Below are 27,928 nucleotides of genomic sequence, written 5' to 3'. Positions count from 1 at the left end.
ACTTTTTAACATCAAGCATTTATTTCAGTAATTTGTTTTTAGAGAAATGATAAATGCAATGCCTAAGGCTATTGAGCACAGTTCAATTTGTTGAGAAGAGCAGATGTCGTACCGATGGATGATTCTGGGTACTTTTTAGTCCACGGGAAAAATATACAGAGAGGAAAAAAAGTCAGGTTCTGCTTGAAAGGTAGGTACTTTTTTTCATTTTGTTATGTAAAAAACAACAACAGAGTCACTTAATTCAGTGAGCCATGTGTGTTTATCTTTTGCGCTTTTTTATTATTATTTCTTGAGTGTTTCCTCAATTTAGTAAAAGGCCCAACTTTTGAAAACACAGATATTGTTTATACATTTGTATGAACCATAATAATATGCCAAACCATATTATGCAAAATACACAGCTGAAAACTGCTGCAAAAATATGAGATCATTTAGAAAAACCAAATATAAAACCAAACGTAAAAACATGTTTTTGCATTGTCATTTTGTCGTGATGTGAAAAGGCTATTGATTTAATATCATGCTGTATATATTAAAACAACCGTGTTTAATGTAGAGCAAGCTATATGTAGGATAATATGATAATGCATTTATATAATCCATGCACAAATTAGCGATACATGAGCTAATTGAGGTTGAAGAGCACACAATTGGAAATCGCATTGGCTAAATAACTGATAAAATCTTGTGGACTGATGTGGTCACTCGCAAACCCTCCCTCACTGGCTTTAACCTTTCAGAATATGGGCTGATGTTGAATATACTGATGAAATTACCTTTACTGCCTCCGTTTTGCATGTTTATGCATTGAAGTCTGAATGACTGATCCCTCCCGGCAGATGTTTCAGGACTTAAACATAAGGTTCTCTTGATATTCATCAGTACACTGGGCTCGGCAATAGATCATGTTTGCATAATGAATTAAGGAATTAAGGCTGGAAGCTGCCATTTGCTTTGCTCCAGAGCTGTGGCCTGTTTACTTGCAGATGACATTCATCACAGCCAAAGTCAGATGCTTAATGTGCATGAAACAAACACAAGCAACAAGCTCCTATAAAGAGTGGAACAGAAACTTCAACAACGTTCTTTCAGCACCTTAGAATTATGATTTTAGCATTTCTCATCACACACTGTGAGAGTGGCTGGGTAATGACTGTTCAGCAATGTAATTAACAACGGTCCATCTCTTCCTTAATTTCCTATTGACCGGAGGATCCGTGCCTGATCTGTCTGACTTTGGATTTGAATTTATAGATGTTTCCTAATGCATAAAAATGGTTCTAGCAGTGCATAGTTTGCATTTGAACATCTAAAACATTTTAAATGGAAAATGCAAGCATTTAGATGCTTCATGAACCAGATTTTACCAAAATTGTTCAAGGTGTTTGATTTTGAGGATGCACAGTCTAACCATATTTTATTCAGACACCTTGAACATTTAATTCATTAATACAGTTTATTCACTATAGTTTAAAAAATGGTAATAAAATATGATAAAGAACTTAGAGTTAAACTGTCAGAAAAAAAATATCTTAATTATGTCAGATAACACTTAAGCAAAACATTGTCAGGTCAAAGTGTCTGAATAAATTTTGGTTTATCAATTTTACTGGTAGTCCACTGTATGAAAATTTTTTTGGTATAATATCTCACAGTTTACTTTGTTTTGCTATCCTCACTTACATAAATTAACTAGTGTTCTGCACCCACTAGTAAAAATATATCAAAAATGTCTGAACATTTTTTGACTATATATATATATATATATATATATATATATATATATATATATATATATATATATATATATATATATATATATGAAAAGGTTGAAAAGTTTGCCATTAGTCATTTCATTTTCAGATTCATTTTTTTGAGAGAAATGTATTATTTTATTCAGCAGTGATGCATTATAAATGCTAAATAAATAAATGCTGTTCTTTTTATTCTTCAAAGAATTCTGAAAAATGCATAATGGTTTCCACAAAAACAATAAGCAGCTCATGTGTTTTCAACATTGAAAATAAGAAACGTTTCAAATCAGAATATTAGAATGATTTCCGAAGAATCATGTGACACCGAAGACTGGAGTAATGATGCTGAACACTCAGCTTTGCAATCACAGGAGTAAATTACATTTTAAAATATATTCAAATGGAAAACATTTATTTGTAATCATATTTCACAATATTACAGTTTTTACTCTTTTTTTATCAGTCTGATCAATCTGGGTTAGCAAAGGCTTCTTTCAAAAACATTTAAAAACTGTATACTGACTGATAATATAATATAATAATATATGAGGAATATCACACTCGTAGCCATTCGATATGGCTGTATATCAGCACAGCTGTGAGCCGTAGGTAATAACAGTGTGCTGATATACAGCCGTATCGCATGGCTACGAGTGTGATATTGTGTTTATACAACAGTTCGATGCCACAAGTGTGTAAAAAAATAAGAACAACAATGGAGTCTTTAAAAACCCTGATATCCTGGAGGTGACGGGCACATGAGCAGGGTGGTGCTGGCATTTAGAGAGCCTCCAGGGTGGCTCCGGGAGCTTGGAAGGCCAGGGCAGAGCCGGCAACTCAGGTGAGCAGGGCGGAGCTGGCCGTTCAGGGGGCCAGGGCGAAGCTGGCTGTTCAGGGAACCAGGACGGATCTGGCAGTTTAAGGTCAAAGTTCAAGGTTTCTGGGCTGGAATGAACCCTGGAGTGGGCTCATGGGCTGGAGCGGACTCTTGAGTGGGCTCTTGGGCTGGAGCGGACTCTGGAGCAGACTCAGGGGCTGGAGTGGACTCTGGAGCAGACTCAGGGGCTGGAGCCATCTCTGGACTCTGGTCAGGGGCTGGAGCAGACACTGGAGCAGATTCAGGGGTTGGAGATGACACTGGAGCAGATTCTGGAGCAGACTCAGGGGCTGGAGTGGACTCTGGAGCATGGTCAGGGGCTGGAGCCATCACTGGACTCTGGTCAGTGGCTGGAGCAGACACTGGAGTGGATTCAGGGGCTGGAGATGACACTGGAGCAGATTCTGGAGCAGACTCAAGGGCTGGAGTGGACTCTGGAGCAGACTCAGGGGCTGGAGCCATCACTGGACTCTGGTCAGGGGCTGGAGCAGACACTGGAGCAGATTCAGGGGCTGGAGATGACACTGGAGCAGATTCTGGAGCAGACTCAGGGGCTGGAGTGGACTCTGGAGCAGACTCAGGGGCTGGAGTGGACTCTGGAGCAGACTCAGGGGCTGGAGATGACACTGGAGCAGATTCAGCAGCTGGAGATGACACTGGAGCAGATTCTGGAGCAGACTCAGGGGCTGGAGCGGACTCTGGAGCAGACTCAGGGGCTGGAGCGGACTCTGGAGCAGACTCAGGGGCTGGAGCCATCACTGGACTCTGGTCAGGGGCTGGAGCAGACACTGGAGCGGATTCAGCAGCTGGTTATGACACTGGAGCAGATTCTGGAGCAGACTCAGGGGCTGGAGTGGACTCTGGAGCAGACTCAGGGGCTGGAGCCATCACTGGACTCTGGTCAGGGGCTGGAGAAGACACTGGAGCGGATTCAGGGGCTGGAGATGACACTGGAGCAGATTCTGGAGTAGACACAGGGGCTGGAGTGGACTCTGGGGCTGGAGCCATCACTGGACTCTGGTCAGGGGCTGGAGAAGACACTGGAGCGGATTGAGGGGCTGGAACCATCTCTGGGCTTCAAGACATCCCCTCACACTCCGCCAAAACTCTTAAGGGCACAAATGTGGTGGCCATTTCGGCTGAGGGCTCAGGCATGGCGGCCATCTTGGGATGAGACTCTGGATTGGCGGCCATCTTGATCACTGAACTGAGGACTTGGATGGTTTTAGGACACTGACGGACTCTTCCTCAATACCAAAAAATACAGAATGTTATTTATATAAATATTATTTATTGAACAACAATAGCCATTATAACAGTATAAGAAGTAAAATAGGAAATAAACACAAGCAAACAGTTAAGTCAATTTTACAATTTACAGATTTACTTTCGATGTAAAAATAAAGTTATGAAACGTAATAAAAAGCCAAACCTTTTTCCCTGGAACAAGTAATAGATTAATAAGACCCGTTTTATAAGATTGCCCTTTTAAAATATCCGAATTATACCACGTTTAAACACTATCTACATAAGAGCCAGCAGCAAATTCCCGAAGCACTGGCCGAGATGAAGCTGTTCTCGGCGGATACACGAGCACTGAATGGTCACTGACGGCCTAGACCTCGCATCTCCGAAAGCGTCTAAACAAATTTTCAAATAGGCGCTATGTTTACAAAAAAATTACATATCTGAGGTCTAAACAACTATATTCTCACCTAAAAACTCTTAAAACTACATTCCGTTACAAAATAACAATAGTATCTATAAAACTATGCTGGGTTTGCTCATCCGCCATGACACTCGCTGTGAGAATGCTGACAGCGGAGTGATTCAAACGGTGAAACGTTCCCGTGGTGATACTGGTAGTATATCACATGGCTGGAAAGACCAATCAGATTCAAGAACCAGAAAGAACTGTTGTAATATAACATAATATAATATAATATTTTTAAATTTAAAGTTGATATTCCTATGTTTGCTATTATATCTGTGCTCTGTTATAGGTTAGTTGAAGCTTATTACTAACATTTATCATTGTTTTTATTGTTGTCCTTGACCTTATCAGAACAGACCTTTGACTTATTTTAGGGTCACGACCCATCAGACGTGAACCACCGGTTCAGAGTCTAATCAATAAGGTGTTACACACACACTCATTTCCAGAATTAGGAAGGTGTACAGTACATGTGTGCCTTGGGTTAGAAGGATGTGATACCTGTGAGAAGGTGTGGGATGGTGGCGTTCCCACTGCAGGGCTGGATCAATGCGTGAGGTGTGTGTATGTCAGGCTGGGGTGAGGACCCGGTCAGGACAGGTGCAGGAGCTGAGCGCTGGTCCTCAGCTCATGCTCCCTGCACTAATTAAGTTTAGGGGCTTTGTGTGTCCGTGCTTGGTTACTCTGGCAGGCTACGAGGACTCAATGTGCAGGGATTTACGTGAGAGATGTAATGAACATGGTCTTACTTCTTCAAATCTCATGTCCTTTGTTCATTCTCATGGGAAAGGGTTTTCTTCATGGTCCCCTTAATCCTGTTCTTGAAGCCTGTTTTTACCACTCTTCCCTTTCCCCCCACCTCTCCCTCTCCCTCTCTCTCCATCTATCTGTCTGCTATACCCTCCATCACAGAAGCTTGTAGCTACAATAGGGGTTATTTTAAGAGCAGGCACTAACTCACTTGGGACATGTATTGCACTCGGCTCCATTGGTCACTTCCTTTGACAGCCTGGAGGATTACAAGGAGCCGCCACATTACATATTACGGGACTTAACGACAATTACAAATCAAACTGTTTTATTGTTAATACTTAATTGTTTTTTAATAATACTTAATATCTGAATTCATTTAAAATTTCAGACATTAATTCTTCAATCAATTTGTTAATGTAACATCATTTTGATGTTAAAATATTTTCCCTGCATAATATGCAGATTTTAGGTAATTGAGGTTGATTCCGCCCAAAAGACTTTGAGGCTCCCAGAATGTTTGTTTCTGCTACAGTTTTCTCCAAAAAGTATGTGTTAGAGTTCTTCTCAATGGCAATGACTTGGGTAGCACATGATTAGAAATTTGTCATCTTTATTAATGGACTGACAGACATTTTTCAGCAAATCACCAGAGCTGTAAATGACAAATGGCTAGTACTTAAATTATAATGAATAAAATTAACATAATTAACAAAAACTAAAAGACATACACTCTAATAAAAATGACAAAACACAACAAAATTACAAAAAATTTTGACTAAATTCAAAATGAAAATTAAAAAATATAAAACTATAAACTAATTCAAAATATTAATAAAAACTGTAATAGTTTTATACTAATACAAAGTTCTGTCAAGAAACTCTAGATGGCACAGGCTGATGGTCCTTAAAGGATTAGTTCACTTTAAAATGAAAATTAGCCCAAGCTTTACTCACCCTCAAGCCATCCTAGGTGTATATGACTTTCTTCATTTTGATGAACACAATCTGAGATATTTCAATAAATATCCTGACGCATCCGAGCTTTATAATGGCAGTGAACGGGATCAATGAGTATGAGCTGAAGAAAGTGCCTCCATCCATATCCATCCATCATAAACATACTCCACATGGCTCCAGGGGGTTAATAAAGGCCTTCTGAAGTGAAGCGATGCGTTTGTGTAAAAAAAATATCCATATTTAACAAGTTATGAAGTCAAATAACTAGCTTCCACCAGACCACCTTCCGTATTCAAAATACGAAGAAAGTGTAAGACTCTCACAGTTCAAAAAGCTTACACTATGTCCTATGTCCTTCCCTATTCAACTTACGGAAAAAGCTTAACTGACACTTTACACTTTCTTCATAACTTGAATACGGAAGGCGGTCTGGTGGAAGCTATATTTTTACTTCATAACTTGTTAAACATGGATATTTTACATAAATGCATCGCTTCACTTCAGAAGGCCTTTATTAACCCCCCGGAGTCGTGTGGAGTATGTTTATGATGGATGTGGATGGAAGCACTTTCTTCAGCTCATACTCTTCGATCCTTGCTCAATCCCATTATAAAGCTTGGATGCATCAGGATATTTATTCAAATATCTCTGATTGTGTTCATCAGAAAGAAGAAAGTCAAATACACCTAGGATGGCTTGAGGGTGAGTAAAGCTTGGGCTAATTGTCATTTGAATATGAACTAATCCTTTAACTCAATCTGCTTGCAATCACATTATTCTATATAATGCACAGCTGATTGGTTCCTGCTGTATCAGTAACCAATGAGCTCACTGCTCAACCTTCAAATACTCGGTCAGCATTTGCTGTAACAGTGCAACATGCTTTCAGAAACCGTCCACCTTCCCCAGCTCCACCTGTATAGATCTGCTACGGGTAATTCATGTAGGTTATAGCAGCAGCATGTTTTTCTTGTATTGTATGTACTGGCATTAATGTATTGTATGTATTGGCAGTAGTAAGTCCTGTACTTGCTCTGTAGCAGCCCCAGACAGCAACATAGTGTGGCCCAAATCTGGCCCACATTTGGTACATGTGGATAACATGCGGATCAGATGTGGACCGGATGTGGGCCGACACTTTGTTGCTGTCAGGGGCAGCAATAACCAACAGCAGCCCTGACAGCAACATAGTGTCGGCCCAGATCCGGCCCACATCTTGTCCGTGTGTAATCCACATGTACCAGATGTGGGCCGGATCTGGGCAACACTATGTTGCTGTCTGGGAGCAGCATAGCAGATCTATTCCACCAAACCAAACATATTAACATATTCATTACCACACTAAACACTCAGAGAGTTGACATGACAGAACTATAAACTATAACACAGTTTTCATAGTTTATTTTAGTGCTTGCATAAAAAAGTCTTTATAGTTCTGATTCTACATTCTGACATTCAACTATAGTTGCAATTGCCAACCTGGTCTCATAGGAGAGACGTACCCGTGGGCACGTTTTCGCGAGACACAAAATTACGTACAGACGAGTGCGTCTCGCTGCAGTTTCCGACAGAATCGAACGCTAGAGGCCGGTAAATTGTCGATAAGCGTTTTTGCTCGTTTTCACGCACGGTTTCGATGATGGTCAGGGTCGGATTATGGATTCGTAAAGACTCGTTTTGGCGTCTCCTCACGCAATATCATGTTACGACTTCAAAACGCATTTGACCAGAGTGCCGTACTTTGGACTTTCCGGCTCTATGGGTTTCGCTTTTTTTGGCCGTAATCAAGCTTGCTCGGTAGCTCAGCCGATACGGAGTTGGACTTACGGCGAGGAGTTGACTCTCCCTGCCTGGGTACGAATCCCGTGAAAGGCGACTGACAGCAAAAAAAAAAAAAAAAAGAGAGCTCAAAGAGAGATCTAAACGAGCTCAAAAACGGTACACGATCGCGGACGCTTCTTACGTCACGTTTGCTTTTGTTAACACTATCGGGTAGGTTTAGGCGTAGTGTCGGTGGGAAGTTATTTTAAAACGCAACGTCAAATCGAGAACCGCGGCGATTCGTCTAAAAAGCAACGTCATAAAAACGTACCGCATTCACCCTATCTGCTCCGCTTTTAGCGCCGCTCAGTGGACATTTCAGAGCAAAACTGCAGCGATATGTACTCATTGGTAGCCTACGTATTTCGCGACTCGCAAAAACGTGCCCACGGGTACGTTTTCGTCATGAGACCAGGTTGGCAATTGCACATGTTTGTTCACTACTTAGTTAGACTACATAGACAAACTATATTTCTCAGTGTTAAGAACTGTTTATTTTGGTTATTTGTTTTGTGTTTTTATATTGATGCCGTCATAAAATTGCAGTGATTAGAACACGCATCACCCATGATAAAAACACTGTAGCACATGACTTCTCATGGCTAAGAGTGCAGTCGTATTCGTATGGTGAAATTCTGTGGGCTAAATGCATCTCAATAGGAATCATTATCTGAGGTTTGCATGAGAGGAGTGTGAGGCAAAACATTTCCCCACACAGATGCCACATTGAATTCAAGTGTGGTTCATTTAATGTTGCATTTTCTTCATGTTAATCCATGATTGAGACCCATATTATTTACATTTCTGCAGTACTGATTTATCAGATATTGTGTGCAAGATGCCTGAAGAAAGTAAAGAAAAACAAATTACAGGCTGCCATACAAAAATGTACAACTCTGGTAGAAATATTCACTGCGTTTTCCTCAGTATGCAAAGACAGAATAGTCTTCAGGCGATTACTTTGTCATTTAGACAAAAACCATGAAGACTCACCATGTTGTGTTGATCTGAACTATTGTGCTGTACCTGAGCCTCAGAGACCCTGCAGACGGGCACCTGCTCAGCTAAAGCAGCGTGATTTAGATGATCACAAATAAAGCAAGTTCAAACATCTCTGTCTCAAGACTAGGGATTTTGTGGCTTATATTAACAAACACATGAATGTGCCAGCACACAAGCAACAAAAACTAATTGACCAGTGACCAGATGGCCAGCTACACACCGGTCAAGTAAACATCCACACTCATGTGGATTCAAGCCAAAACATGTTTCACTAAACTAAATGAGAACTTGTTCTGCAGATATTTATTCATGAGAATAAATATATCACATTTGACAGTAGTATCTTTTATAAGCTTAAGATAAACATCTTTTTTTAAGAAATAAGATAATTTGTGTGTTGATGTGAAATTTCAAGCAGTTTGACATAATGTAATTCATCAGCATTTTTTAAATGCTTTAATTACTCTGAAATTACTTTGAAAATGTCTCAGCTATAATTATTAACTTTTTATGACCTCACATTAATTGAGAAACTGCATGAAATATTTGTGCTTAAAAACATCCATCATAGCACAATTTCTTTAGAAAAAGAAGTGAAGCTTTTTGGTCAAAGAAAATGGTCTGTAATCTTAAAGTCTTAAAAAAGAATAAAGATATAATTCCACCACTGGCTCCTAGAAAATAAAATTAACATTGACATTTTGCGATAACATGCCCCAACAGCACAGATGTAGGTCTTTAGTGAACTTTAAACTGTAAAACAATTATGAAACACAAAACAATTAATTTCAAAAATGTATAATAATAAAGAAAATAAATTTCAAACCAGTGTTTTGGCATAGATTATGTATGTACTGTATAATTTTAATTTAAAATCTTAATTTTGAATAAAAAGCATATAACCAGTGTTAACATGACTTATGTAATCGGATTACTTTTTTCAAGTAACTAGTAAAGTAATGAATTTTTAATTTACTAGAAAACATTGGAGTTATTTTTGCCTCAATAAACTCCTAATTACTGCTTATTAATAGTTAGTAAGGTAGCTGTTAAAAGGTTAGTTCTCCCAAAAATAAAAATTGTGTCATTAATTACTCACCCTCATGTCGTTCCTGCACCCGTAAGACCTTCGTTCATCTTCGGAACACAAATTAAGATATTTTTGATAAAATCCGATGGCTCAGTGAGGCCTCCATTGCCAGCAAGATCATTTCCTTTTTCAATGTCCAGAAAGCTACTAAAAACATATTTAACCCTTAAATGCATACCTCGGGTCTTTAGTGACCCGGGACGTCATTCACTACCCTCCTCCTCGTTCATTTTTTAAAGTTAGACATCAACCTTCTTGGTATTCCTCAATCAATTCATTATAAAGAATCCTAAAATTATAAAATAATGCCTATTTTTGTATTCATTTTTTGTAAAAATTGTATAGGGTCGCAAACGACCCGAGGTGTGTATGAGCGTAGGTATATTTTTTCTGCACAACAATAATTGAATCTTAGATGACGGAATAAGTGCAATTCACCTTTATTCCACAAGGTGGCAATGTCTGATACACAATGCTGAAGTGACGACTCATTCAGACAGAAAACGAAATAATAAGAAAAACATGAAATGGCTCAGTGATTTACTGCAGAGCAAGTACTGAACGCAATGAAATATGACTGTAACTGTTACTGGATGGACTGGTGAAGCTGTTAGCGATTTAAATATTGATTTTGAAGATGTTGAAAATTATATAGTTTTGAGAATACATTTGAGATCGCAAATTCGTGACCTCAAACATAAAACTAGCCCATTATTTGCTGAATTTACTGGGAAATGAGCTCTGACGAGGACAGTGATGATGGCATAAAACATCTGCTCAAACTGAGCCCTTTCAAGCTCCAAAAGGTAACAAAATATGATTTAATTTACTCTTCTGTAATTATTACTCTAATATCAGAGGAGTTTTATATTATCGCGACAGGTAGAGATCCTTCTGTGTTAGATATAGATCCGGGTCGATAAAGACCCGAATATGTAATAATGATTGGCGAAACAGTCATGCATTTAAGGGTTAAAACAGTTCAAGTGACTACAGTGGTTCAACCTTGATGTTATGAAGCGACAAGAATACTTTTTGTGCACCAAAAAAACAAAATAATGACTTTATTCAGCAATATCTAGTGATGGGCGATTTCAAAACACTGCTTCACGAAGCTTCGAAGCTTTACGTATCTTTTGTTTCGAATCAGTGGTTCGGAGCGCCAAAATCACGTGATTTCAGTAAACGAGGCTTCGTTACGTCATAAGTGTTTCGAATAGTTCACGTGACTTTAGCAGTTTGATACACGCTCCGAACCACTGATTCGAAACAAAAGATTCGTAAAGCTTCAAAGCTTCATGAAGCAGTGTTTTGAAATCGTCCATCACTATATATTGTTGAATAAAGTCGCTATTTTTTTTTTTTTTTTTTTTGCCGCACAAAAAGTATTCTCGTCGCTTCATAACATTAAGGTTGAACCACTGTAGTCACAAGAACTGTTTTAAATATGTCTTTAGTAGCTTTCTGGACATTGAAAAAGGAAATGGTCTTGCTGGCAATGGAGGCCTCACTGAGCCATCGGATTTTATCAAAAATATCTTAATTTGTGTTCCAAAGATGAACAAAGGTCTTACGGGTGCAGAACGACATGACGGTGAGTAATTAATGACATAATTTTCATTTTTGGGAGAACTAACCCTTTAAGTTTATGTACTAGGTAGGATTATGGTATGTAGAATACGGTCATGCAGTATAAGGCATTAATATATGCTTTATAAGTAATAAACAGCTAATATCCTAGTAATATGCATGCTAATAAGCAACTAGATAATAGTGAGAATTGGACCCTAAACTAAAGTAAAGTGTTACCACTTTTTCAAATAAGTAAGCAAATTACCCCCATGTTGAGAGAAATCACACTGTACAGGTGTGAATTAGCATTTTCTTCAGGCTTATTCATTTCACTTTTGGTGTGAAAGGACCTTTACATCTGCCAAAAATAGAAATAGAACAAACAAACACCCCAGTCCAGATGAGAAAAAGTAATGCAACGCATAACCTTCCATAGAAAGTAACCAACTAATGCAATTAGTTTCTTTTTAAGGAGTAACTCAACATTTAATGCATTACTACTTTTAAAAGTAACTTTCCCCACCACTGTGTATAAATATACAATAATTTATAAATATTGATGTGCTTCTTAGAATACTTTATTGATATACTTTTTTTAAAAAGTACTTTAGTATATAGGGAACACATATTCACTATTAACTATGACTTTTCCTTCAATTAACTCCTAATTTACTGCTTATTAATAGTTAGTAATCTAGTTGTTAAGTTTAGGTATAGGATTAAGAATGTAGAATAAGGTCATGCAGAATAAGGCATTAATTAATAAGTACTAACAAACAGCCACTATTCTAGTAATATGCATGCTAATACACAACAAGTTAAAAAACCCTAAAATAAAATGTTACCGTAAATGTAAACACATTCTGAAATGGCTAATTAATCTTAAGTCTCATAAGCCGTGGTTTGTCACAGCAGTCACTGGTGTTTGTTTGAAGCTACACACAGTGGAAATGGACAGTATCAGATTGCACCTCTTTGCCCTAATTACCAGAGCTGGGCTGCCGTGGTGTGCTCAGAGCAAGAGCTTATTAACATGGATGAGGGGCTCTGAGGGGCTCAGCATAAATACCTGCACACGCCCTGCTCGTGTCACACAGGTGGGCTGCTGTCGCACGTACAGGACACAGACCCCGAGTATCTAGAGTCATGACCTGCCAGGCCTTCAGCACCACCGACTCCTTCACAACTCTGAGCGGAGATTCGGCTGCTCTGCCGCTGCTCATGCATCACAGCGGAGCCGCAGACTGTCTGCCCGTCTCCAGCCATGCTGCCAACATGGTGAATCCAGGTAAATCTGATGCTACTTGGACAATCACATCGTGAAAAACAATGCTAAATGCTTATAATGCAATGCAACTGACTATATAATGGTGTGTTATTGGGATAGCAATAAATAATCATATTCACTTTTTAAAAGAGGAGTAAATGTCTACCATATCTTTTGATGTTGGTGTCAAAGTGTATAGTATTTTTGTGCAAATCCACCTGGTGATAATAGTAATGCAGTACTGGGTCCAGTGTTTGTTCCATGTGTTTGGCTGGTAAAACACTTTTTATATTTAATATTAATATATATTCATATATTTCCTTTTCAGTCTCTGTCATGTTAATAATTTTGCATATTGTTGAACCTATGCAGTTCATGGTAGTACATTTCAATGTACTGATTTTTAAGACAAAACCACACTACCGTTTGAAAGTTTGGGGTCTGTAAGATTTTTTAACGTTGTTGAAAGAAGAATGTTTCACAAAGGCAGAATCTATTTGACCAAAAAAAGTAGAATAATATTGTGAAAATATACTACAATTTAAAATAAAAGGTAACACTTTAATGGTCCGTCATTAATAAGTAACTATGCAGGAAGTAATGCAGGACTAGTACTACATTAACACTTTAGCTACTACTATTAACTAATATAGAAACAAGCTTAACTGATCAGTAAGTAATATCGAATTTAGAAGATAGTTTCTTATTAGCTAATCAATAATTAATGAATGAGATTATCATCATTAATAACTATTAACTAACTGACGAATTGTAAAGAACATTATTGTGTGTCTGAGATGAATCAGTCATCATTTTTACTCTGAATATAATCATAAAATGCATCATTAATTACTCAAGTGTTACCTAGTCACTGTGCAGGAACTACTAGTGATCTGGACCATTATTTTAAAGTGAAAAACATCTTTTTCACTTTAAAATAATGGTCCAGATCACTAGCAGTTCTTGAAGATTTTCTTTTTTTACTCAGAACATGGTCATAAAATGCATCATTAGTTACTCAAGTGTTACCTAGTCATCCTTCAAGAACTACTAGTGATCTTGACCATTATTTTAAAATGAAAAAGATGTTTTTCACTTTAAAATAATGGTCCAGGTCACTAGTAGTTCCTGCATAGGTAACACTTGAGTAATTATGCATTTCATGATCACGTTGAGAGTTAAAAAAAAGACAATTGCTCACATCTCAGACACTTTAATGTTGTGATTAGTAATTAATTAGTAATTCTTTATAATTTGTCATAGTTACCTATTAGTTATTAATGATGCCAATCTCATTCTGTAATTATTGATTAGATAATAAAGAACTATCTTAGTCCTAAATTCGATATTACTTACTGATTAGTTAAGCTTGTTTCTATATTAGTTAATAGTAGTAGCTGAAGTGTTAATGTAGTACTACTCATTAGTCCTGCATTACTTCCTGCATAGTTACTTATTAATGACGGACCATTATTCTAAAGTGTTACCAAAAAAAATTGTAATATATTTTAAAATGTAATTTATTCCTGTGATGCAAAGCTGAATTTCAGCATCATTTCTCCAGTCTTCAGTCACATGATCCTTCAAAAATCATTCTAATATGCTGATTTGAAAATTTTTTTCTTATTATCAATGTTGAAATATGATCAGGGTTGTTCTGCTTAAAGGATTAGTTCGCTTTCAAATGAAAATTAGCCCAAGCTTTACTCACCCTCAAGCCACAGGTGTATATGACTTTTTTCTTTCTGATGAACACAATCTGAAAAATAGTAATAAATATCCTGATCCGAGTTTTATAATGGCAGTGAGCGTTACCAAACGAGTATGAGCTGAAGAAAGTGCTTCCATCCACATCCATCCATCATAAATGTACTCCACACGGCTCCAGGGGGTTAATAAAGTCCTTCTGAAGTGAAGCGATGCGTTTGTGTAAAATATTCATATTTAACAAGACATGAAGTAAAATATATAGCTTCCGCCAGACCACCTTCTGTAGTCAACTTACGAAAAAAGTGTAAAACTTTTGAAACACAGTTCAAAAAGCTTACGCTACGTCCTACACCATCCCTATTCAACTTACGGAAAAAGTGTAACTGACGTGACGCCATTTTACACTTTCTTAGTAAGTTGAATACGGAAGGCGGTCTGGCGGAAGTTAGATATTTTACTTCATAACTTGTTAAATATGGATTTTTTATTTTTTTTTACACAAACGCATCACTTCACTTCAGAAGGCCTTTATTAACCCCCTGGAGCCGTCTGGAGTACGTTCAGCTCATACTTGTGACCCCTGTTCACTGCCATTATAAAGCTCGGATGCATCAGGATATTTATTAATATAACTCTGATTGTGTTCATCAGAAAGAAGAAAGTCATATACACCTAAGATGGCTTGTGGGTGAGTAAATCTTGGTGTAATTTTCATTTGAAAGTCAACTAGTCCTTTAATATTTCTGTGGAAACCGTGACACTTTTTTTATCCTTTGATGAATAGAAAGTCGAAAAGAAACAAATAACCCAACTCATAGAAAAGAAAGAAGTTGCAAATATTACATATGTAATAGTAGTAGGACTTATGGAAAGTTGGACTTTTGTAGATCAGTCTCAACTCTGAGATCATAGCATTTGTCCAGTGGGAATACTTCCGTAGAGGATTTTTATTTTTTATTTTTATGAAAAAAACATAGAACAAGAGCAAGGTGCTAAAAGAGAGAGACTGGACTATGAGCAAATGTCCTTTCGACCTAGTCTATATGACCCTAAAGTTCACATTTTATTTGGTATTATCTCAAGTCCTGACTGCTGTCATCACTCACCGTCTGTCTGACTCACTCTGAGGAAGTGACCTTTCCAGAGATCACATCTCTTTTTCCCTGGGGAAATGTTTTTGGAGAAATATCACCAAATCAAAAGTATAATGCATCGAGCAATGTCTTTTTATATAAGAAACATCCATATTTCTGCAATTTCTCGTTTGTCTCATTTGTTCACCAAGGCTGCATTTATTTGATCAAAAATACAGTAAAAGCAGTAATATTAAAAATTTCAAATTTCTATTTGAATATATTTTAAAATGTAATTTGTTCCTGTGATGCAAAGCTGAATTTTCAGCATCATTACTCCAGTCTTCAGTGTCACATGATCCTTCAGAAATCATTCTAATATGCTGATTTGATGCTCAAGAAACATTTTTTGATTATTATCAATGTTGAAAACAGTTGTGTCATGCTTAATATTTTTGTGTCAACAGTGATAAATTTTTTTCAGGATTCTTTGATTAACCCTTAAATGCATGACTGTTTCGCCAATCATTATTACATATTCGGGTCTTTATCGACCCGGATCTATATCTAACACGGATGGATCTCTACCTGTCCCTATAATATAAAACTCCTCTGATATTAGAGTAACAATTACAGAAGAATAAAATAAATCATATTTTGTTACCTTTTGGAGCTTGAAAGGGCTCAGTTTGAGCAGATGTTTTATGCCATCATCACTGTCCTCGTCAGAGCTCATTTCCCAGTAAATTCAGCAAATAATAGGCTATTTTTATGTTTGAGGTCACGAATATGAGCCCATTCGCGATCTCAAACGTATTCTCAAAACTATATAATTTTCAACATCTTCAAAATCAATATTTCGATCGCTAACAGCTTCACCAGATCCATCCAGTAACAGTTACAGTCATATTTGATTGCATTCAGTACTTGCTCTGCAGTAAATCGCTAAACCATTTCATGTTTCTTATTTCTTTTTCTGTCTGAATGAGTCGTCACTTCAGCATTGTGTATCAGACATTGCCACCTTGTGGAATAAAGGTGAATTGCACTTATTCCTTAACCTAAGATTCAATTATTGTTGTGAAGAAAAAATACACGTACAGTCATACACACCTCCGGTCGTTAGCGACCCTATACAATTTTTACAAAAAATGAATACAACAATAGGCATTATTTTATAATTTTATGATTTTTTCTTGTTATATTCTTTATAATGAATTGATTGAGGTTGATGTCTAACTTTAAAAAATGAATGAGGAGGAGGGTAGTGAATGATGTCCCGGGTCACTAAAGACCCGAGGTATGCATTTAAGGGTTAATGAAGGTTCAAAAGAACCTTCATTTATTTGAAATATAAGTTTTTTGTAACATTATAAATGTCACTTTTGATCAATTTAACATGTTCTGAATAAAAGTATAAAAAAATAAATCAAATTTTACTGACCCCAAAGTTTTGAAAGTGTACATTTAGTCAGATGGTTTTGGGCGACACCACTTTAGGGAGCAGAGAAGCGTCTGCCAAGACAAAGAGTAATTTGTTGAAATAAATCAAAATTATGTAGACGTGGCTAATCAGCTCAATTTGCACAGCTGTTACTTCTCCGTAGATAATTATCAAAGCAGACATATTATTACTTTGACATGTTGATTGCTAAATTATCAAGTACTTATTTTTGCCCCAGTTTTGTCTCACACACGAGAGAGCATTAGTGAAAGTCTTGTCAGAAACTCATTGAATTGAGTCAAATCTCTGCTTATTGTTTGCCATAGTAAATCATAGTTCTTATGCATAATTACTGAACTGTGCAATTTAGCTCGGGGTTCTGAGCCAGAAGATGCAAAACTCTCAAATGAAATGTTTTGGCATTTCTATTCATACACATACGACCTCTGTTAACTCAGCCACGCTTCCACCTGCAGATAGTGAAGCCTGGGAATGTCAGATTATACAGCTATCTGAAAGTTTGAAGAGCTAATTATCATATTGTGGCTGTTAGTGTATCCGAACAAAAAGCTGATCACATCATTTTAATGGCAATCTTGTGCGCGCTCTACCGGATCAGGTAGAGCGCGCACAAGGCCAGCCTATATAAGGACATCATCTTGACACAAGTGTTAGTGGAGGTTGGTCTCAGAAAGATGTAGCGCTGCTTGTTGAGTTTGATTACCACCCACAGGTTTGCTCTGATCTGAATGAAATTCAATTGAATGTTCTGCAGCTCTGACAGCCGGAGGCCACTGTGCACATTAAGAACTATTATCTGTATTTACATTCATGCTTTCCTTCATTAAATGAGTTTAATTTTATTTTCAGATGCATTTGATGAAGGAAGAAATTATACAATCTGGGATTCATAATTACTGCAATAATGAATTATTTGTGTAAATGTCACCTCAGGCAGAGATGAGACTTTGAGGTTCAGGAAATTAGGCAGTGCTTCTTTTACCAATTTAAAGTAAAGTAATCAGTTGCTCTTTATAAAACTCTGTATAAATCAGTGAAAATTTTTTTTTTTGTATTATTTTCAATCTATCTATCTATCTATCTATCTATCTATCTATCTATCTATCTATCTATCTATCCAGGGCTTGACATTAACACCCGCCAACCCATCAAATGCGGGTAGATTTCAGCTGTGGTGGGTAAGACCACCGCTCCCACAAGCCACTTTGGCGGGTTGAATATAATTTCAGCCTACAGTCAAATGAAAGGTAGCCAAGCTTGCAGTTAATGAAGGCGGAATCGTGTGGAATGACACACAACAGAAGCGCTCTCTCGCGTGCGCAATCTCCTTGCGCCTGAATAGTCAAATACACACACACACAGATGTCAAGATGTCTCACATGAATAGTCGGTTATGGTACATAAATGGTGCCCCCGTGCATAAACTTAGTCACTATATTAAGACTGTGTCTTACGAACTAGTTTGACCAACTTGCAGTTAACCAAGGGGTTGGGGGGGGGGGGGGTAAGATGAGCCAGTGGGTAAGTTGACCCACCCCCTCTATCTTGGCAACCATACCCTTTTATTGCCCTGTGACCTTATTTTGGAACTACCGATTATTTCTGCCAGACTGAAAAGGAGAAGCACATGGGAGGACTGGAAGTCGCTTATTTACTTTAAAAACTGATTTTGGCTTGTCAAAGTAAAATTTTAACATAACAGATGTAATGGCTGTTTCATCAAAGCAAATTTGTCCCAGTCTAAAAATATTTATGATGAATATTGGTGATTTAGCAATGTATAAAACCATGCAAGTCATTTAGCTAAATATTATTCTGAATTGGGAAGATAGCTTGTTTTTCCCAAAATGGCAGCTATGGGGCAAAGTGAGCCAAATGCTGTGGGGTAAATTTAGCCAGTGTTTACCCCACCATAAGGCAATGAATTTAAAGTGTAAGTTAAATCTCTGAAGTATAAACTGCTATAATTTCAATGTAATATTATGCAGCTTGGTTATTTATTTATTTATTTTTGAGTTCATTTGATAGGAACAGTGTACAAGTACACCAAATCCTTCTCTAATACGAACCAGAGGATGTTTCATCATATACTATATCTTTCCACTCTAATGGCCTAACATGGTCGACATTGCAGAAAAGCTACCAGACCAAGAACATTTTGACTAAAATATTCATTAGTTTCAGTGACATTTATTCATTCTTATTCAGTTTTTATTTCATTTTACTCAAAAAACTCTCTGTTTAGTCTGTTTATGGGAAGGTTACAACTTTGGTGTTCGATATATTGTTTCAGAAATGCAAACAATTAAATATATTGACATTGCAACTTCATATGGTTGGTTTTATGTTGTTTAAGGTAGCTTTAAGAAAAAAATAAATATAAATATAAATATTTGTAAATGTATATTTGATTACTAAATTAGTTTTTAAAAAAGGTACATTATCTTTAAAATTTCACATGGGTTTGATTCAGATTCAGTTAGATGGTCAGTTTACACCCACCTACTGACTCGGCTCAACTTACCCCTAACATGGGGTAAATTGAGCCAGAGGATCACTTTTTTTATTAGAAGCCATGTTTTTAGAGCCCTTTGTCATAGATGTATTCTGATCATTTAAAATGATAGGAAACATCCTAAAATTACTTTAAATACTGTCATTGTACTTCTGCCTCATTTTCCCTTATGGTGAGGACCACATAAGTAAAAAATGGCCCATCTTACCCCACTCTCCCCTAATCAATGTTATTTTTCCAATTCAAATTACACCAATCTACCTTTTTATGTAACGGACTTTAAAAAAAATAGGACCACTCTTCAAGAAAAACATTAGTGTCTTAACTTTTAAGACTAGTCTAAGTGGTTTATGCAACTGGCCCCAGGTTGATAAAAATTTAATATGTCTGTCATTAATGTTAATCAAACAACAAAAGATCTTAAATAAATGTTAAATAAACCTACTGTATCTGAAAAAAAAGAGTTTAGGCTATTTAATTTATTATTGTATTTGTAATTTGCTTCTTTGTTCTTTTTATATAGCCTAACAAAAATAACTTATAAAATTATAAGTTATGATATTATGGTCATATTACCCACCTGTACATACCAGCTGATATAGCATGTATGCCTAGTCTTAATTTTGGTGGTCAATCTGCATTTGAAAGTTTGAAAGGGTTTTAAAACTAGCTCATCAAGTAAAATGACTCAAAATCAAGTAATTTTAGCATGTCAAAGTCAACTTTAATCATATAAAAGGTAATTTCCCAACAGCAAAATTGTGGTCAGTGAAAATGCTGAGTGGCTAGTAACTTTGGAAAACCACTAGTGGCTGCTGAGCAAAAAAGTTAATGTCAAGTGCTCTATCTATCTATCTATCTATCTATCTATCTATCTATCTATCTATCTAGCTATCTATCTACCTATCTATCCTTCTGTCTGTCTGTCTGTCTTGGAGTATCATGATATGATATTAGTTTCTGGTTTAGTCCACTCAGGTCTCCCACTGGTCCAGTCATCCAAACGCTCTCATATGCACCTGTCCACTTCTGCTTTAAGTAATGCGTCAGCCAGCCTGCACTACCCAATGCCCCCATGTCACTATAGCAACCAGCAGACCACCTACGGCATGATGGCAGGTACGTCAAGTTACGCACAAGTTACGCAACTGCAAGAAGTATTGCTCTTCTGTGATATGTATTATCGTGCATCATAAACACAGAGAAATACAGGATTTACTGTGATGAATGTGTCTGTGTCTCCAGCACAGGAAATGCTCTCTGCCAGCATCTCCCAGACCCGCATCCTGCAGACCTGCAGCGTGCCTCATGCCAACATGGTCAACGGAGCCAACTCACTGCAAGGTACACATCCAAACCTTCAACCCCGTGACAATGATGACATACGCGCATATGCACCGTTTCTCACTCCAAACAGAATAGCCACACGTACAGATTTTCAAAGTAAGTCAGAATAAATAATTTATTATCAGAATAAAAATAGTTATCCATGACAATAACTGCAGCACGTGTCTGGTGCTATTCTGTCTCTACTAGGAAAGCAAGCATTTACCAGGTAATTTCACTTTGTTTGTGCTTCCATCTAGTGTATGTAGCAAGAAATAACAGTTCTGTTCAGTACTGACAGAAAAGATACTTATTCTGTTTTTGTTTTTTTAAATGCCCATGTCAGTTTATTTGATTACCTCTAAAAATTCACATTTTTGCCTTCACAACTCATATAGCTACAACATATTTGTGCAGCATGAATATTCTTAATGTTCTATATAATTAGAAATCGCCGCCACTGAATTCAACCGAGACCAATTGAGTACAGTGCCATTTGAGGCAGAGGCAACATTGCACTGAAAATATCCCGCCACTAGAGGGAGATGCAGATCAATTTATTGCAATTGTAAAAATAGCAAATGTAAAGCCTATATATATAATTTTCCAAAGATATATATCATCACAATATCACATTTAAGTGAGGGAGAATAGAGGTAAATTTAAAATAATTTGACTACTTTGGTTTATGTGGATGTTTCCAATTTTGTCCCGAGGGGCCAGTTGTTCAAAAGTAATCTGATCGGATTCCGGCTTTCGGATTGGATCAAATCTTGAAAATGGGTTGTTCAAAAGGAAAAAAGGATTCTGAAATCAGATTAGATCACAAAATCCAGTCCTAGTTTTAATCTGGATCAAACCTTCAGTTTGTGTTGTTCAAAACTTGTCAGTATGATTTGGATAACTTTGATCCAAAAAAACAGGATTATCCTGATCCCAACAGGGGGTAGGATTTCAAGGTGGATTCCAGGAGGAAAATGTAGTAAAACTTTAAAACTGGTAAAAAAAAATACAACATTTATATCATGTAATATACATACACATTTTTTTTTTTATTTTGCTCTTGATTAGTTTAACTGTTAAATAAACCTATATTTAGCCTTTCGGTAACCTACTGTAAAGTAAAACAATAAAACAATCCCCAAACAGCTGTAAATATCCAACAAAAATATTATATTTAATTCAAAACCCATATTCTCTCTATCATCATGTCCCTTTAGGGGCTCCGTAGAGCACTGGTAATCCAGATTTGGTAATCTGGAAAAGTGTGTATCTGGATCATGGTGATCCAATCCAATTTTTCTTTGAAAAAACAGCACAAAAGTAAGATGGATTACCTGATCCTGGATAGCAAATCATGGGATTTCCAAATCCAGATCATTATGATCCAGATGAAACTTTTTGAACAACTGGCCCCTGGTGCTTAAATTTCTAAAATGGAAAAACTGGCAATTTATTAAGATATTTTTTACAGGAGTTTCTTCTCTCTCTCTCTCTCTCTCTCTCTCTCTCTCTAATTTAAATATTTCAAAGATCAGATCAGTGTCCCTAATATCATTTTCCAATAGATGTTCCTTTAACTTAAGCCAGCTCTTTAATATATTCACAACACGTTCATTTTTAAATTGTTCTGCATAACAGGAATATCAGATCTCACTGAAAAGATACAGCAATAAATAAATTACATACATACATAAAGTGTTGAAGGAGTAACCCCTACACAATATAAAACTTTATATATAAAAAAAAATGATAATAAAAAAAAATTCATTTGTCTGATTGAATCTGTTTGTGTTTAGAAAATAACTGAATTCACAATATAGGCTAGTTTTACTTTGTAGTCATTGAAATACATGATATTCTGTCTCAGATATGAAGAGTTATTATTGCCTCTAACCACAGCCTTCATTTCTGTCCTGCTGTCCCGCAGGAGCTCTGGCTCCACGCCTCTATAAGTTCCCCGAGCACGGTTTGGGTGGGGGCTCTTGTGCTTTGACCCACAGCTTCCCGCCGCTGCCCCAGGCCCTGCTCACGGACGAACCCACTCTAGGTGACATCAAGCAGGAGCTGCGCAGGAAAAGTCGGCCCCTGGAAGAGCCGCCCGATATGGACTCACCTCAGATCCGTGAACTGGAGAAGTTTGCTAATGACTTCAAGCTGAGGAGGATCAAACTAGGTTTGTCTTTTGAGCTGGACCATGTTGAATATCGTTTTCCATATAAACTTTGTAAAAGATTGCAGCAACTAACCATATTTTGGTTAGTTTATATCAAACCAGTTTAGTTTGTTTGGTTTATACTAGATAAAGTTATCTCTGATGGTCTATTATTGATCAAGTATCCAAGCCTAACTGCACATAAAATATAATAAACATCTCTAGGTGCATCTCAATTCGTGTACTTATGCACTATTCTATGTCATTTTGTAGTTTAAATAGTGAGTGGTGTGTTGCAAAAAGAAAAACTGTGCTTCAAATACCTGGATGATGCACTTAATCAAAAAAAAACAAAAAAAAAACAGTGTGAACAATTCATTAACTCAACAAGCATACTTATTATCAAAAACATATATTTTAAAATAATATATTTAAGTGTGAACTAAATGTAATGTAATGTAATTCAGTTGCTTAGCTGCATGATAATTGCAATTTAATGAAAATGTATTACAGATTAAGTTTATATTACATGCAATTATGCTGAACTTTAGAGTGCTTTTTGGCACACTTAAGTAGGACTTAAGTACATCTTTATATGTATTTCATAATTAGCATTCTTGATAAAATAAAATATACTTTAATGTCATTTCTACTGAAACTTGTATGTCACGTATTTACATTGGTGCTGTCAAATCGATTAACCACGATTAATCGAATACAACATAAAAATTGTGTGTGTGTATATACAGTATATATAGAGTATAAATACATATACACACATATACAGTATATATATATATATATATATATATATATATATATATATATATATATTTACCAACTTTTGTTATATGCGATTAATTGCGATTAATCGATTTGACAGCACTAATTTAAATATATTTGTAATTACACATTTGTAATGATGAAGTTGCAATTTAGTAAATTCAAAATATATTAACTTTAAATGTGAGCATAAATAACACACCAGAGTTAAAATTTGTTTTAAAAGTACATGTGCTTCAGTATGATAGTTAAAACTTCGAAATAAGTGTTCCTTTATAGCGCAACAAAAGTCTATTGAAGCATAATTAATTAAAATGTAAATTTTTAAAAGTGTACTTAAGTGTGTTAAGAAACAAAATCATGAAAGTGAACACTCTTTAAGTAGGCCCTACACAACCTAAACAACCTTTTATTTAATTAATATTACATTATCTGTAAAAGGCTACTATAAAGATTTGAAGTACTCTACAAGTGCACATTCAATACAGTTAAGTGCACATTTTCCCCCCAAGGGTTTGCTTGTAAAACTTTTCCTAACTTTTAGCTTTGATTGGCAGGTTACACACAGACCAATGTGGGTGAAGCACTGGCGGCTGTGCACGGCTCTGAATTCAGCCAAACCACCATCTGCCGCTTCGAGAACTTGCAGCTCAGCTTCAAAAACGCCTGCAAGCTCAAATCTATCCTGGCAAAGTGGCTGGAGGAGGCTGAGCAAGCCGGTGGTGAGTCAACACACTCCTGAGAGGGATCATTTATATATTTATTTACCACCACCGTACCATTATCCCTGAGTTTTTAGTGAAAACTTAAGATTACTTAGCTCTAATTTGCGACTCCCATCAGCTCTTTTTAATGAGAAGATGGGCATGCATGAGCGTAAACGGAAACGGAGAACAACCATCAGGTAAATGGGGAATTTGAACTAAACAAAACCCATTATATCAGCATCTCCCTCTCATTAATTCCTAATTAATTCTTAATTTCCTCTCTCAGTCTTGGGGCTAAGGAAGCCTTAGAAAGAAATTTTGTGGAGAAGAGCAAGCCGTCGTCTCAGGAGATTGTGCGAATGGCAGAGGGTCTCCATCTGGAGAAGGAGGTGGTCCGCGTGTGGTTCTGTAACCGCCGGCAGAGGGAGAAGAGGGTGAAGACCAGCCTACACCACAGCTCGTTCATGGCCAAAGAGACTGCAGCCTGTAGACCCTGAAGAACCAGAGTCTCAGCGATGATGTACTGTGTGATTGTCCATAGGCAAAAAATCAACAACAAACTTTGGCAGCGAGTGTGTTTTTTGTACTGACTCACCAGCAGGAGTGAGTGAGAATGTACAGTGACCCCAAAAAGTATTTGAGCACACCTAAAAATGTCTGAATGTTAACTCATAGATAACACACTATGACTTTCTGAAACATTTGGTCTCATTTGAAACAGCTGAAAGTTCACACAGGTGTCCTATCAGAATAACCACAGGGGTAATTCATCACATTAAAGGTGCCATCGAATTGAAAATTGAATTTACCTCGGCATAGTTGAATAACAAGAGTTCGGTACATGGAAATGACATACAGTGAGTCTCAAACTCCATTGTTTCCTCCTTCTTGTGTAAATCTCATTTGTATAAAGACCTCCAAAGAACAGGCGAATCTCAACATAACACTCATTAATCATTAATATGTACGCCCCCAATATTTGCATATGCCAGCCCATGATCAAGGCATTAGACAAGGGCAGCCAGTATTAAAGTCTGGATCTGTGCACAGCTGAATCATCAGACTAGGTAAGCATGCAAGAACAATAGCGAAAAATGGCAGATGGAGCGATAATAACTGACATGATCCATGATATCATGATATTTTTAGTGATATTTGTAAATTGTCTTTCTAAATGTTTCGTTAGCATGTTGCTAATGTACTGTTAAATGAGGTTAAAGTTACCATCGGTTATTACTGTATTAACGGAGACAAGAGAGCCGTTGCTATTTTCATTATTAAACACTTGCAGTCTGTATAATTCATAAACACAACTTCATTCTTTATAAATCTCTCCAACAGTGTAGCATTAGCCGTTAGCCAGTAACGTCCACTATGGTTTCGGATGCCACTACAAATGGCTGTCCCTAAGGGTACAGGGGGCGATTTTGGACACAGCCGTGTCACAATACTTTCTTTTAATATTTTATATTCAGTTTTATTATTTAAATTTTGCCAAATTTTGTTAAATGTCATGTTTGAAAAGGTTAAAATAAACAGCAGTTCATTTGATATTGTGTTATATAGGCTAATGCAATTATTATTATTATTATTTGTGACGAGCAGGGCGGGCGAGAGCCGTGAGGGAACGGCGCGAGGCCGGTGACGCGAGTGATAATGAGCGTCACCTGCGAGGCGTGCCGGCCTCGAGTCTCTCACGGAGGAGCTCCGGAGGCATAAAAGGAGGAGCGACATCAGTGAAGGACGAGAGAGGACCAGGCCTGGACTTTATTTTACGTTTTATTATGTTTGTGTGGCCGGCAGACGTCCGCGAGGGTCTGCCGGCATTACTTTCGTTTTGTTCTTTGTTTATTTTATATTAAAGTTTTGTTGAACGTTCGCCGGTTCCCGCCTCCTTCTTCCCACATCTATGAACCGTGTTACATTGGTGCCGAAACCCGGGAGGAAGGAGGGACATGCTGTCGAAGAGCCCTCGCTGCTGAGGGGGATCGCGGTGCTGCGGAGTTCGGGCAGCGCGGGAGTGTGTGTAGACCGCGAGAGGCTGCCCGAGGCGGTGGTGCTGGAGCCTTGTGAAAGGTGGGACGGAGACCCGGATGCCGTGCTCCTGGGACGAGGTGGGGTGGCTGCCGTCCTGGACCTGGAGGGAGCGGAGGAGTCGCCGCCGTCTGCCGTGGGCCGGAGCCTGCTGCCGTCCGCCATGAAGGGGAGGAGCAGGGGACGGGGGACTCGCTGCCGGCTGCCCTCAGTCGGAGGAGCCATCGCCGGCCGCCAGGAGGCGGTCGAGGATCGGGCCGTCCACCGAGCGTCCAGTGCCACCGCATGGCACCGCGAGGAAGAGCCTCCCGGCTGGCTGAGGACCGGGCGGCAGTGTGTCTGGGAACCGGACCAAGAATTTTTTTTTTTTCTTTCTTTTTCCTCTCTCCCTCTCTCGTCCTGTCGCTCCCCTTGCTTCCGTCTCCTTTCTCTCGTCTCGTCTGTCCTTACCCCCAGGTGCTGCGGCCGCCGAGACAGGCCCCGGGGGGAGTAAGCGCAGTCGCGGGAGTACCCCCGGCCTGCGAGGGGCGTTGGGGGTATGTGACGAGCAGGGCGGGCGAGAGCCGTGAGGGAACGGCGCGAGGCCGGTGACGCGAGTGATAATGAGCGTCACCTGCGAGGCGTGCCGGCCTCGAGTCTCTCACGGAGGAGCTCCGGAGGCATAAAAGGAGGAGCGACATCAGTGAAGGACGAGAGAGGACCAGGCCTGGACTTTATTTTACGTTTTATTATGTTTGTGTGGCCGGCAGACGTCCGCGAGGGTCTGCCGGCATTACTTTCGTTTTGTTCTTTGTTTATTTTATATTAAAGTTTTGTTGAACGTTCGCCGGTTCCCGCCTCCTTCTTCCCACATCTATGAACCGTGTTACATTATTATTATTATTATTTTGCGTTTTATTGCTTTACGAATTATAAGGGAATTTAAGCAGCCTCATTGAAATCTAAACTTGAGCAGTTAACAGACATTTTAACATTTTTTTTAAGAGTGTTTGTGCTCTAAAATAGGATCTTTGTGATGGTTTTCTACATTTAAAAGTACATAATAGCATCTTGATACTTTTTAATATTGTTAAAATAATTTATTCATCGTTAATATATTTAAATACATTCCAATCAAAGTTTAATATATTAGCAAAATATGCAAATAATCTAAAAACAACTGAAAACACATCCTGGAAATGTGTGATTGCACTGTAGAGTTTTGTATGAAGCAGCCCAACCTTTTTTGAGATGTCATTTGTATAGAAATGATGAATTTGTCCAAATAAATGACTAATATTGTGGTCATGCCTGGTTTGTCATATTATCAAAAGATCCTGCAAGTCATTAGCTGCTCTGCAACAATCTGTT

General features: G+C 37.8%; 1 protein-coding gene across 1 annotated transcript; it reads left to right on the top strand.

The window, feature by feature from the left end:
* The first annotated feature begins 12,689 nt into the window (after nucleotides 1-12,689).
* On the top strand, nucleotides 12,690-25,383 carry pou1f1 (POU class 1 homeobox 1). Its single transcript, XM_048192387.1, has 7 exons — nucleotides 12,690-12,831; nucleotides 20,543-20,692; nucleotides 20,819-20,917; nucleotides 22,830-23,075; nucleotides 24,395-24,559; nucleotides 24,681-24,741; nucleotides 24,831-25,383. Exons 1-7 carry the CDS (start codon nucleotides 12,690-12,692, stop codon nucleotides 25,039-25,041), a joined length of 1,074 nt encoding a protein of 357 aa, XP_048048344.1. The 3' UTR covers nucleotides 25,042-25,383.
* Nucleotides 25,384-27,928: the final 2,545 nt, after the last annotated feature.

This window comes from Megalobrama amblycephala, linkage group LG6 (genome assembly GCF_018812025.1).
Source record: "Megalobrama amblycephala isolate DHTTF-2021 linkage group LG6, ASM1881202v1, whole genome shotgun sequence".
In the NCBI taxonomy this organism is placed as follows: Eukaryota; Metazoa; Chordata; class Actinopteri; order Cypriniformes; family Xenocyprididae; genus Megalobrama; species Megalobrama amblycephala.
Note: the sequence above shows the minus strand (reverse complement) of the source record. Positions and strands in the feature narration are given on the sequence as shown.

Bases quoted from the DNA above. Each gene is read 5' to 3' on its own strand.
- pou1f1 (XM_048192387.1), top strand. From the start codon at position 12,690: ATGACCTGCCAGGCCTTCAGCACCACCGACTCCTTCACAACTCTGAGC. The intron at 23,076-24,394 runs GTTTGTCTTTTG...TTTGATTGGCAG, and splicing joins GCTGAGGAGGATCAAACTAG to GTTACACACAGACCAATGTG. The intron at 24,560-24,680 runs GTGAGTCAACAC...GACTCCCATCAG, and splicing joins GGAGGCTGAGCAAGCCGGTG to CTCTTTTTAATGAGAAGATG.